The 13,251-nt window shown below is 33.0% G+C and overlaps 2 protein-coding genes across 4 annotated transcripts; one reads left to right on the top strand and one right to left on the bottom strand.

The window, feature by feature from the left end:
* Positions 1 to 2,253: 2,253 nt before the first annotated feature.
* Positions 2,254 to 5,120, bottom strand: LOC115445099 (armadillo repeat-containing protein 7). 3 transcript variants are annotated; one of them, XM_030171190.2, is made up of 4 exons: positions 4,984 to 5,099; positions 4,787 to 4,902; positions 4,301 to 4,471; positions 2,254 to 3,986 (listed from the first exon to the last, which is right to left on the bottom strand). In XM_030171190.2, the coding sequence occupies exons 2-4, from the start codon at positions 4,893 to 4,895 to the stop codon at positions 3,736 to 3,738; spliced, it is 531 nt and encodes a 176-aa protein (XP_030027050.1). In that variant the 5' UTR covers positions 4,896 to 4,902; positions 4,984 to 5,099; the 3' UTR covers positions 2,254 to 3,735. The 3 variants fall into 3 exon arrangements, 2 of the variants coding, with proteins under 2 accessions (XP_030027050.1, XP_037300514.1); XR_003938793.2 differs by lacking the exon at positions 4,787 to 4,902 and having other exon boundaries at positions 4,984 to 5,120; XM_037444617.1 differs by having other exon boundaries at positions 4,787 to 4,995.
* Positions 5,121 to 5,754: 634 nt separating this feature from the next.
* LOC115445094 (eukaryotic translation initiation factor 2A) lies at positions 5,755 to 12,582 on the top strand. Its single transcript, XM_030171183.2, has 12 exons — positions 5,755 to 5,904; positions 5,988 to 6,129; positions 6,528 to 6,663; positions 6,921 to 7,000; positions 7,121 to 7,299; positions 7,509 to 7,663; positions 7,803 to 7,887; positions 8,046 to 8,219; positions 8,528 to 8,705; positions 8,925 to 9,178; positions 9,452 to 9,633; positions 10,242 to 12,582. Exons 1-12 carry the CDS (start codon positions 5,880 to 5,882, stop codon positions 10,365 to 10,367), a joined length of 1,716 nt encoding a protein of 571 aa, XP_030027043.1. The 5' UTR covers positions 5,755 to 5,879; the 3' UTR covers positions 10,368 to 12,582.
* Positions 12,583 to 13,251: the final 669 nt, after the last annotated feature.

Raw genomic sequence — 13,251 nt, 5'->3', positions numbered from 1 at the left:
ATCGCCTCCTAAAGAATGCTGTTTACGTGACATTATGCACTTATCAAATGATGAGATGTAAATTAATAAGTGTATTATCTAAATAACAATCATCACGGCCGACGTCTGCATCCGCGAAGTTAGGCAGAATGCAGTTACCATACTCTTTTTCTGCGACGTACAAAGTGCATACCTGCATACGTTTCAATCCGCAATGCAGAGCCATACAGTACGTATTCTACTGTTTATGTATAGGCGTCGCGTTTACCATCAATTGAATATTTATATAGATTTATTTAATTAGACACCTAATTATTAATAAGCAATAAAAGAATCCAATCTTCAAATTCTCGCCTACTCATTTTATTACAGATCACAACACGATATTGAAATACCTATATAGGTATCTACGTGTAGAACAATATAATGCCCTAGGGAGTAAGGACGTTGCAACTGGCAACATACCAGCATATGTCCGGGGCGCAAATTTTCGGGGACATTTCCAGCTATAATTAACATTTAAAGGCAGTATGCCATAACGAACGTTTTAAATACGAAATAATTAGTTTTAAATCATTATTTGGTAACGGTGTACTATAATTGCCATAGCTTTGTTGGAACTTGAAAAAATATACTGCTGAAAGGCAATGTGGTAGATAGAAGCTGTGGGAGGGGCACACTATCATTTAGGTGTGGGTAAACTAAACAATTAATAAAATGCAACATTAGTTATGTTCTTTATTTAAATATTTTTCAGTAAGTAATACAGATATAATCACAATATTATGAACTAGCTTTTGCCTGCGATTCTGCACGCGTAAATTTCCTTTCTCGAAATAAATGTCTCATCGTGCACTTTTCCGAGGTATAAATATCTTACCTATAGGTACCTAATTTGTAGGTATGTTAATCCAATACTTAGTCTGCGTGCCAAATTTTATTCAAATCCATTCACCTAGAATTTTATGCATAAACTTTTCTTAAATATTGAGTTATCTCCACAAACTTTTACCTTATAATATGATTATTACAATGATAATTGTGTATAATATAGAAATATTATTCGCTTAAGTAGATATAATTGTTATAGAATTAAATTTCATTAGGTACCTATCATAGATCTAAAAAACAAAAATAAACGATCATAACTTTGAAGGCTCAGTTGCTAGGTTCCTACCCCACCGGTTTTTGTGATTGCGCCTTTGTGATATAGTGTACCTCTCTGCCTTTGAAGAGACATGAGTTAGGGTTATTTCACAAGGCAGTAAGTAAAATCTTTCTGGGTGGCTCAAAGCAAGCCGACCCTTACATAAGCACTCGAGTCGCTCTTCAAACCGAGTGGCAACTGGGTGGTAAGGGAGACTGGGGTTGGAACGGTTTTGGGATAATTTTCTAATTTGACGTCAATAAAAACTAAAGCTAATTACCTCGCTAAATGCCTATTGATTTAGATTTTATGTTCTGAGTATTCAACCTTAGCTGTTAGGAGGAAGGGGGTATCCCAAATCTCATAGTTTTTTACGATATTTTATATACCTACTTCATGGTTCATACCCAGCCTTACGGAGGCAGGAGAATAAGGTATCTAAGTTCTAAGAGTATTTTCATGAACAGCCTAATATAACGCCGTCATTGCAAATTTAAAATACTTAGGAATACCACATAACAAATTTCGAAGGTATGTGAAGTCTGCCAAAATGCATTAGAACAGCGGGAGAGATTAAGGCGTTCTCTCTGATATAGGGTCGTTTAGTGTGTAATTCAACGCTGGTATTATTATTTGTGTCTATACAAAACAATATTTTAAATTTGAACAACCATATTGATTCTATTCAAAGATAAAACTTTGTGTAGATCAATGTTCATATTTGCGAACTTGTAAGTTTTTCATGCTAATTACTGTTTAGTGTCAAATAAATAATATTTTACTCCATTTTCCCTTTAGGGTGGAACAGGTAGCATTTTTACTTATCTCATATAACTATCCCTAAATTATAGAAATAAAATAAATAATTTATGGGATATCACATAATATATAGATAATAATTAGCAACATTATGCATGTGCTAGGCTTTTTAGGGAATATTCTTAAATATAGGAACAGATATAATTTCCAGACTCGAGGCTGATACTACTCCCAGGACACTGAAACCCGGAGCTCAGAGCGGTGTCGAACCGCGTATGCGATATTCTTTAACCAAGAAATATATAATATACCAAAAGAAGAGATCAGAACAAATTTAAACAAGTCGAAAGGGTAAATGAAAATTGCAATAACAAGCAAATTGTGTAATAGTACAACAAAGTACATGCTCAGTTAAAATGTAAAAAACTTTTTCATGCAATGCCTTAATGAAAAAAGTTTCAGTATAAAAACAATCACAATAGTAGTGACAAAGAAAAAAAACAATGAAAATCAACAATATAGGTAAACAAGTAACAAAAATCACGATACAGCCTACACAAGCCCCTATGTACTCCAGTTATTAATAAATTATTAAGATCTTACAATGCATTAAAAACAAAATCTAAATAACGAAGGCTTCACTTAAGATATACAATTAACATTTAAATGCTTATATGGCATAATTTTAAAATGTCTGCTAACTGACTCAGGCATTGCCAATAAGTCAATCAGCAATTTAGAAGTCAATGACATTTTAATTGATTTTGATAAAAAATGCTTGCACAACATTTACCAACAAACTTTAGTATATTGTTTAAATAATCATGAACAAAACTGAGAGCTGGCAAGAAATAATAGAACATATATGTGTGTAAACAAAAATGCCCCAAGCAAGTATAACTTCCCACAATATTGCAAAATACAATTTAAGAGCTACACATATTGCATACACATAAATTTCCAGCAGCAGCTTTATATTATGGATTTAAATGGTAATATAAAAGACTATCAGTCTTACAAGTAATTATAATATGCTTAAAATGTTTTACAATAGACATCAAATGGACAGAATTTGAAACAGTAATTGAGGTCTAGTCTAATATTAGAGAATTAAATATTATTCATTAACATTTTATTTTTCTTTTTCAATTAAACCTATATTGTACTTTATATTAAATAATATATTTTTAATTGTAAAGTTGGCACATGTGACATTCATCACATTTTTCTATCACTTATAGTTAATTTTTAAAGATTTGATCATTATAAGAATTCCCTCAATAAATATAAACTTTACACTTATACTTTAAGTATGAAATATTTTAAAACAAGTTTAACTTATTCCATGTGAACTAAATGTCTTTGGCTAACATTAGTTTAGCCTCACCCTCAAACACAACCTTCTTTTCTTCTTCAACTATGCAATAAAACTTCACTTTCAGAATTTTTCTCACATCAACCAACTCCACACTAATTGTTAATTTTTCTCCGACAAAACATTTATTTGGAAATTTCATTGTTTGAGACACTAAGACGGTGCCTGGACCTGGCAGGTGTGTACCAATAAGACCGGCCACTAAGCCATTCAATAGTGCCCCATGAACTATTGGCCTTTTGTTGCCATTATTCTGGTGCAGATAATTGTGGTCTCCAGTCAGGTTCGAAAATGCATCAAGGTCCTTTTGGGTTAATGTTTTCTGTATTCGGATTTTGTCCCCTGCTTTGAAAGCACTGTTACTGAAGGATGTTGAGTGTATTTTGCATATCTTTTGGTAGTTCTTGTTGTTCACCACTATGTATGGAAACCTGTTAGACAACATGTTTATCCAGTTTACAACTCAATTTTTATTCTAGTTTATTTGGGAGACATCTTGTAGAAATATAGTTGCCAAGTTAGACAGTCTGGGATCTTCAGTGTCTTTTAATTGTTGTAACACTTTAATCACATCTGGAGTAATTATTTCTGGCTTTGTGTGTTCATTATATACATAGAGAAGTGTAGTAATGGTGTCTGCTAATATAGTTGTATCACTTGAATTCAGCAAGGCAATAATATATTTCAAGCCCAGATATGTTAATATGTATTCAGCATTCAATGGATCTGAAAATATATACAACACAACATGTTACTAACAAAATAATAATCTAACTAATGATATTTTGATAAGATACTAATTAAATGTTTCATTTTTTTTCTTTTGAACATATTAAATTAATTACGCAAACTATTATGCTATTTCTTTTAAATTACCATGTACATTAAAATAAACCAAAAATGTACGAATTTAATTTTAAACAAGCACTAAAATGTCAGTGATAATAATTGTAGGTCATCAACAAAGATGAAGCATAAATGACCCAGTTTTTACTAAATATTATTCTTAACAAATAATGTTATGCCTTGTACTTACTTACCAATACACAAATTGCATATTCCCGCAATAGCAAATCGCAGCAACTTAGTGCTTGTTTCCTTTTTTAAAACATGTACAAAGATGTCCAAAACGCCAACTTCCCTGATAAAGCTATAGTTTATAGGATCGTACGCGAAATTCGCCAAGTTAGCTAGCACTTGGCACTTCGCTTCTGAAATAGGAAGCAATCTTTATATTAGCTGCAATAACTACCAAAGGAAATATTCCCATTTTTGTATTACGCCCGAATTAAAACTACGATATCTAGCAGTAACATAGGTAATATAATAATTAAAACTGTTCTTTTTATCCATCATTTATTATAAATTTACATAATAATAATTGAAAATAGTATCTATAAGATATTACGAGCAGTTGGGTAGTGACATAATTCGAAGAGCAATGGTATTTCATTTTGAATCAGAATCCAATATAAATAGAAAAAAAGCTTACAAAAGAGAAATTTTATTTACAGTTTAAAAATTACCATACGAAGAAGTGTTCAAATATTCGTCCACTAATAACGACAGATATTCTTCGCGATTTGTCCCATTTTGTGGAGTACGTCTCTTCAACTGAGTCTGAGTACTGAACATTGGTTTGCTAAGAAATTGCAGTTCAATAAATTTATAAATAATTGTCCGATAACCATAAAACCAATTATATATTGTAAATTATACGCACCATTATAAGAAAGAAAAACTCCAAATCAAATCGCCATTTTGATTTTTTCAAAACAAAACAACAATGGCTGGTTATCGAAATTAATTACCAGTAATAAAAAATAAAATGATAAAACTGCATAATCGACTAAATTATAATTGGTTTTTAGAATAAATCATCTAGAAATAGAATAATTACTTCCTGCCACAGAAACTTCCAGCACCGTATATTGTATAAGTTCGCTTATGGACTGCATCCACATGCCGAGGCGAGACGTGTCGAAAAACATTTTTTTTGGGCATTAAGGAACTTGCGAATGGGATTCTGGAATCCCCGGGCTTAGTGACTGCAGGGTCCTGGAGAAAAAAGCTAGGAAGGAAGTGTGAGGAAGGATAAAAAATCTTTTAAGATGTCTCATCCTAAAAAACACGCTTTTGTGAAATCCTGAAGATTAAATTAAAATTAAGAATAATGTAAATAAGAAAAAAAAATTATTGCAATTTAAAAAAGCGTCAGGTGCATGGTGAAAAAGATCACTGAAAAAGCACCCCACGCTTTTTAGAATAACATTGCATACATTTTTTTCTTTTCTATTCCTAAGAAATTGTGTTATATGGAAGACGGGTTCAAAGGACTTATCTCTAGAGCCGTACTAAATAAAAAGAAAAAAGAAAGGGACAGAGCTCTTTCCAAAAGCCATCTCGCTCGGAACGGAATTTCAACTACATATAATGTACGCAAATATAAACTCTAAGCCTCAAACAATAAGGTAGACTTTTTTTTGTTAACAATCATTCCTAATCAATTCATTTTTGGTATAAAATCCTTGGTCGGCACTAGGTTGGTGTATTGCTGAAAAAAATATTTTTTATGTGTGGACATAGTACTGCCAAATTTATATAAAATTGGACATAAAAATGAGTGCCATACCCCATATCGCCGGTAAGATTGTTTTATTCAATACTTTCTTAAATAATATCATAATGTGTATATTCTAGGTTATAACATATAATACTTGTTTTCAGGTTTGACCAATAAAACTATATTTTTAATTGAGCATAAGGAGCCATATGGAGAAAAGATTCTCCGAGATGAAACCACTGCAAATGTTCGTGGCATCGTTTTTAGTCCAAAAGGCACTTACTTCGCGTATAGAACAGACAGAAAGTATGACTACATAAATTGCTTATAAAAATTACTTTCTATTGTAAAATCAAAATAAGATTTGTGTACGATGAAGTTGTCGTTAACTTAAAAACCCTTCTGCAGTTTTGCAGGGTTTTCAATTTCACCTATTACACAGTGAGATCATTTAATATTAGGGAATAGTCTCTATCAGTTATATAGATAACAATGAAAGTAATCATCAGTTACCAAAAAATTGTTATCAGTTAATGCTGTGTTTAGTATCAACTTCCAGGTAACTTGGATTAAAGTGAAATTAATTTTATTAAAGTCAAGTTAATAAAACTGATAATATCATTAATAGAGGCTAAAAATTCCAGGAATATTGCATTGTATGTTTAATATCATGTACATATTAATATACTACAATATATTTCTAGGGCCGAGATCATAGGATGTGCAGAATGGTCAGTAACAGCTACTATAGATGGCAACATAAAGGAAATGGCTTTTTCACCTCTCGACAATTATTTTATGGTTTGGGAAATGTATGCCATTACGAAAGATAATCCAGAGGTATGTAAAATTTGTTTTACAGTTGACTAGCTTTTGCTTTCGACTACAACCACGTGACATAGTTTTCCTGTGTATAGAAAGTAGCTTATGTCCTTCTCAAGGCCTGAAAATATCTACATACCAAATTCCATTAAAATCTGCTGATTAGTTTTTGAGTTTAACCCATTCAGACAAAACTACATTATATTATGAATTAGCATATCTATACTTATAATAATTTTACATAAATGTTTATTCTCATAATTATTGTTTTTAAGGGTAAACCAAACCTGCGGATATACAAGTCAGCTAATGGTCAACTTGTTGGATCATTTGTGCAAAAAAATCAGCTTTTGTGGTAAGTATATAAGCAATAAAAGCTTTTATATGCTTTTTTGTCCTTATGTTATTATAACATATAACTTGTATATAAATTGTTTTTTATATTTGATAATCAGCAATACTCTTTTGCACGCAGGGAACCAAAATGGTCTTCAGATGAAAAGCTATTTGCTATTCAAATGAATAACAGAGTGTTAATATATGAAGATGGGAAATTGGATAATTATGTGCAATCTATCAATGCAGATAAGTTGAAGTCATTCAGCTTGGCACCAAGTGCAGCACCTAATTATTACTTCTCAGTGTTCACATTAGGTTTGTACAAAATAAATATTTGTATACTACAGTCAACAGTGTAAATTTTATAATAATTCATCAAGACATATTTCTTTACATTGCTATTTATTATGGCATTTTTTTTTTTGGAAAAAGTTACAATGAAAGTTTTGTAAATGTTTTTAAAATTAAACAATGTTAGCATCACTTTTTAGAATAAAATTTCTCAAGTTTATCTACTATTTCAGGTAAGCAAGGGCAGCCATCTTTCTGGCGTGTGTTTAAATACCCTCAGTTCAATGTGAACGAAGCTCTGGTGAGCCGCTCGTCGTTTCAGGCAGACAAAGCCTCCTTCCAATGGAACAGAAGAGGCACTAACCTATTTGCTTTGACGCAAACTGATGTAAGTAAATAAAATGTATAAAACTGATTAAAAATTTTAATTATGAATATACATTTTACTATATACATCTAGATAAATATTGATATATATAAGAAGAATAGGGAACTAATATAAAAATATTTTAATTTTCTGTTTGCAGGTGGATAAAACTGGCGGATCTTACTATGGCCGACAGTCTCTTTCTTATGGTGATATAAAAGGGAATTCAGGAATGGTATCATTTAGTAAGTATACCCTTAGTTATACATAAAAAAATATGTTATACAGCCTTCATGAAGAAGTGGCAAATGGCCTGAGAAACATTGGGATAAAAAATATTTTATATTATTATGTGTACAGGAAATAGTAGTTCTTTAAACTTTGTATATAAATATTTTTCCAGGCAAAGAAGGCCCGATCCACGCAATATCATGGAACCCGGCTAACTGGAGCGAGTGGGTGGCGGTGTACGGGCACGCGCCCGCGAAGGCCACAGTGTTTAACGTTAAGTGCGAGCCGCTTTTCGAATTCGGCACCGGCGCGTGGAACTCCATCTACTTCGCGCCTGAAGGAACTTATATCCTTTTTATAATTTTTAAGGCGATATCGTTTATCAGTAAGGGACGTATTAATGTGCTAGGCACTTAAATGGTTGATGTCACTTGCAATAATATTGCGTAGATGCATCTCTTACCTGTTATCTAACATCTGCTTCTTCTACCTGATTAAATTATTAAAACTCATTTATTTTGAAATATTTATTTTAAACAAGTTTTTGAACTCAGTATCTGTTTACATGCTTAAAGATATGTAGGTACATTTTTAAATATTTCTATTAACATCTTATATTTCAAAACTATCGTAAACTCCTTAACTCTTCTACACATGTGTTGCTCGGTGGCTTCGGTAACATAGCGACAGGGCACATCGAAGTATGGGACATGCGCGGGTATAAGAAGGTGGGCTCTTGTTCGGCACCCGATACCACGAGTCTGCAGTGGGACCCGCGCGGAGAGACCTTCCTCACGGCCTCCACGTACCCTAGGCTCACTGTTGGCAATGGGTAAGTAACTTATTCTTAACAACCAGGAAAATCAATATCCTACTTATTATGTGAAAATTAATGAATAAGTTAGTGTTTGTTAATGCACTACGTATAATACACCGATGGATGGATTTGTAAAAAAAATAATATAGGTAGACCAGGACATGGATTTTAAGATAATATGAGCCAATTTAAACCTAAAACAAGCAATATGCCTATGTTAAATTACATTTACAGATACAAAATCTGGCACTACACAGGTGCTTTGATGCACAAAAGAGAGTGTCAAGAAAAAGAGAACCTTCTAGCCATAATGTGGCAACCAGGATCGTATGCGAAAAGTGATCTAGCTAAATCAGCGCCTAAGCCGATTGAAGATTCTACGCCCAAGCCAGTTGGGGCTTATCGACCACCTGGCGCTAGAAATAAGCCGTCTACATTTACTTTACATGAGCATGAAAAGCCACACAAACCCGGCGAATCGCCTAGTGGTAAGTTAGTTTGACGTTTAGCTACATCATAGAATAATTTTGTTACAGTTCTATGTATTTTATTCTTGTCAACTAATACCACCTACCACCATATACAAAAAATATAGCATAAATGAAAACAAAATGACATTGATTAAAATAATCAGTTTATAATTAAGCCTGAATATGTTAACAATTGGCAGTTGGCGCTTAGGTGTCAGTATTATAACATTTGAGGTAAATTTTTCGCGAGGTTGGGTTTTGTAAAACTTAAATTTGTGATTTTTATTTTAGCGGCACCATCGAAACAAGCCATCAAACAGAAAGAGAAGCGCGAAGCTCGCAAAGCGCGCAAGGCCGAGGAGAAGGCGCGCGGTGACGCCACACCCGAGCCGCCGCTCGCAACGTCACCTAAACCACAGTTTGTCTCCACCGGGGACCCCGACAAAGACAAGAAAATTAAAAATCTTAATAAGGTACGGAGCTTTAGTAGTCATACTAGATCGAGATTTATCGATGCGTCGATTCACTTAATGACAGTCGTATTGCGTGCGCGGTACGACCATCGCCCCGAGGTTCTGGGTTCCAATCCCAATTCGGGCAGTGATGTTTGTTTTTCTACTCAGTATCAACCCAGGGTCTGGATTTTGTGCCCGATATGGCGATAGGCTCGGCCGCTATTACATTGGACAGACAAACTTAGCGAAAAGTTTGCGTGTCGTGAAAATTTGTAAGTGTGAGGGATTCATCATCATCATGAGCCATAGGAGGTGCATTGCTTATAATGTTAATAAAGACCTCTAAGCTAGTGGCCTCAAGCATTCGTTCCTTTAATTTTCGGCGCACGATTGCAGCGGGAATATGCAATGATTTACGAATAATTTATGTAAATATTTTTATCTCTTCGAAAACTTGACACAATATGATTTCTTATTAAATTGTCTGCTAAATAGTGTTGGTTGCAATTTTTTTTTGTACTTTAGAAGGAAATGCACAAAATTTACAATTTTAGTGGCATGTTTATTGTGAAATAAGATTCAATATCTGTCTAAATTATAATTGAATAAATATTCTTTTGTTTCAGAAATTAAGTGACATAGAAAAGTTAAAACAACAGAAAGCAGCGGGCAAGCAGCTGGAACTCAACCAACTGGCGAAGATTCAGAACGAACAAGCTCTTCAAAAGGAGTTAGACCAACTAAGGTTATGATGTTTCCACCACAGTTGAATTGCTCAAGACAACATAATATACATAATCTTATCTTAAGTAATGAGCCTAAATTGATATAGGTAAATACGTATTATATTTATATAACGCTAAAATGCATTTTCGTATTGTAAATAAGCATGCAAGTATGCGTATCGGCATATTACTTAGCCTCTCGATAAACGGAAGGTAACTTCTACGGGTTAATCTGCGTACTAATACTTCTCGCAAGTCAATCTACTGTCAAAAACAGCTAATACTTACGAACAAACGTTGATTATTTAAATACTTATGATATAATACCTCACGCCACCTGTATTGAATATCTGAAAATACTCTTCTATAATAATGTTTAAATCATACATGAATCATAGATAAATCATACATGACAAGATGTATGCCGATACCTATAATACCATGATAACGATTGCGGATAAAAATAATAAAATAATTTTGTTGAAGCTTTTTGGACTTTGATCTGCAAATTAGGGCACTCGTCTGCCTAAATTAAATATAAATATATTTTCCTAACTTAATAATTGTTTTAAATGCAAATAATTAAAAAAATAAACTCGATAATTTAACAACTTTTTTTGCTAGAAGATAATGTTTGTTGTGTTATTCAGTTGTATTATTAAGTGCGTGACTTGATTAACAATACATTATTATATTTTAACCCTAAGGATAACATTTTGTTTTAGACAGAGCATTATTAATAACCGACTAAAATACAATCTCATTTTAAACCAGTTATGAAATCGAATTTAGATTTATATTCAAAATTCCAATATAGCAAATTATTTAATTAGGTATAATATTATTTTTACACTTTTTCGCACCTTTGACATGTTCGAGGGATTCGTGATTTTCTTTGGTTTATGTTCACCATTGATCCAGAGTTGGGTTTATTCAAATCAACTGTGAATGATAATTATTTGTTAAATAGTTACGGGCGGCTCGCGAAAACATCATTCGGGCATGCCAATACGCTTATAATTATTATTCTTCATTCATTGTACTAGCCACTAAAAATATGTTCGAACCTAAAAAAAGGTCGCTAGAAAACAGGCGCGCGAGGAGTTACAGTCGGTCCTGGATGCAACTTTACAAGCACATTATTATTTATTCCATAAGTAACGGCACGTTAACCAATAAACATTCGCCATCTTTGGGATAGGCTATTTATTCCATGTTTTTTCTCTGTACCTATGCTAACTCATTTATAATGCGAATTTTATAAACACCAAGTTCAAATATGTAATAGATACGCATTGCTATAAACATATAACAAGCCTACCCATCGATCTAGCATAAACCAATTTTTCAGTAATCCTTACATATTATAACACTAAGTTCCCCGCCGCGTGTCTGTCATTTTGAACATGGTAAGCTACCGGACGGATTCTGATGCCATTTTCTAAGGAGACAGTCTGAGATCATGAAAACGACGCTGATAAAGCTACTCTTAAAGTTCTTGTAGTTCATCCCGGAAAAATATATAGTGGGAATTTTATTCCGGAAGAAATCTCACGTGGGTGAAACCGCGAACAAAAGCTACTTCCTGTATTTCATACTATCGTCTCTCTATTTAATAAGTATGGCGTTAAGCATTGAAAATCGTAATTGCTGGCCATAGAATATTACTGGTAGGTCACGGCATCTTAGTGCATTTCGTACGCATTTACACTGATTGCGCCATTTAGTGTATTCTTTAGTCATTTTAATTGCTTTCTTTTGGCCTCTACAATTATTGGTTGACACGAAAATAATATTATTAAGGTTTATACTCTTTGTATATTGTATTTAAGAATACAGAAAAATTACCTACTAGATAAATATTGCTATGTAAGAAGTATTCTATGGTGAAGTAACCATAAAATAAATATTTTCGGCGACATAGCTTAGTAATTATTATATAATGAAATTTGAACCTACTTTCAATAAAGTCCTGTTTGAGTAGTATCTTAAAATACTGAAAGACGAAAGTTAGTTAGCTAAGAAATATTTTGGCTAAATTGAATGAGAAATATTGTTAAAGATAAAATAAAATAGTTGAAGACTAATTATTAAGCTTGTAAAATGCATATTTTTATATTATGTAACGAAAGTATGAATAATTATATTCTTATATACGTTAAATATGGTTTGTGTTGACGACATGTTTTCTGTTTTGTTTTGGTTAATCTATTCATAATAAACTGGATTTTTTATTTTTAAATGTTGTTTTTTGAAACCTGCAACTTTTGCAATCTTTTAAATTTTATGCCATAAGAACTTGTATAGATAAACTTTTTATTGCATTAAAAAAGTTAAAGATTTTTGAGACGGGGCAATAAGGAACTACTATGACCGCTGTGACTGACTAACTTCTATTTTTGAAGACATTTAAATTTGCATTCATAGATTTTGTAAAAAAAATTGTTAGCAAGAAAATGGGAAATTTATGATTTTTTTATGCTAATCGATTGTGATGCTTATGAGGACAAAATCGCCCGTAATCGATACGATTACGGACGAAAGGACGGGACACAGTTGCGAGCGCCGATGGACGGGGGTGCGGGCATCGTGGGGCGTGATTGCTGGCAATCGCGCGTCGCTGTCGCACTAAACTACCTGCATCCTTGATTAGTTGCGACGTGTTTAGAGAAGGAAGATCATTGTATATTAAGTAAAAATGCGAGACGACTATGTATGAAACGTTAAATTTTGTAGTTTAATTAAAAATCATCCAGTCGTTATAATTATAATAGATCAGAGTATTGTAATAACCCTCTGTGTATTAGGAGGATACACTAGCGTTATTAACACATCTTCATCTTCGGAAGAAGACATGTTATCGGGTCAAAATCGGATAGTTGAAAGCCGTCACCTCACGTGGCGCCCAGCG

The sequence above is a fragment of the Manduca sexta genome, chromosome 28 (genome assembly GCF_014839805.1).
Source record: "Manduca sexta isolate Smith_Timp_Sample1 chromosome 28, JHU_Msex_v1.0, whole genome shotgun sequence".
Classification (NCBI taxonomy): Eukaryota; Metazoa; Arthropoda; class Insecta; order Lepidoptera; family Sphingidae; genus Manduca; species Manduca sexta.
This window is presented reverse-complemented; position numbering and strand designations above follow the sequence as displayed.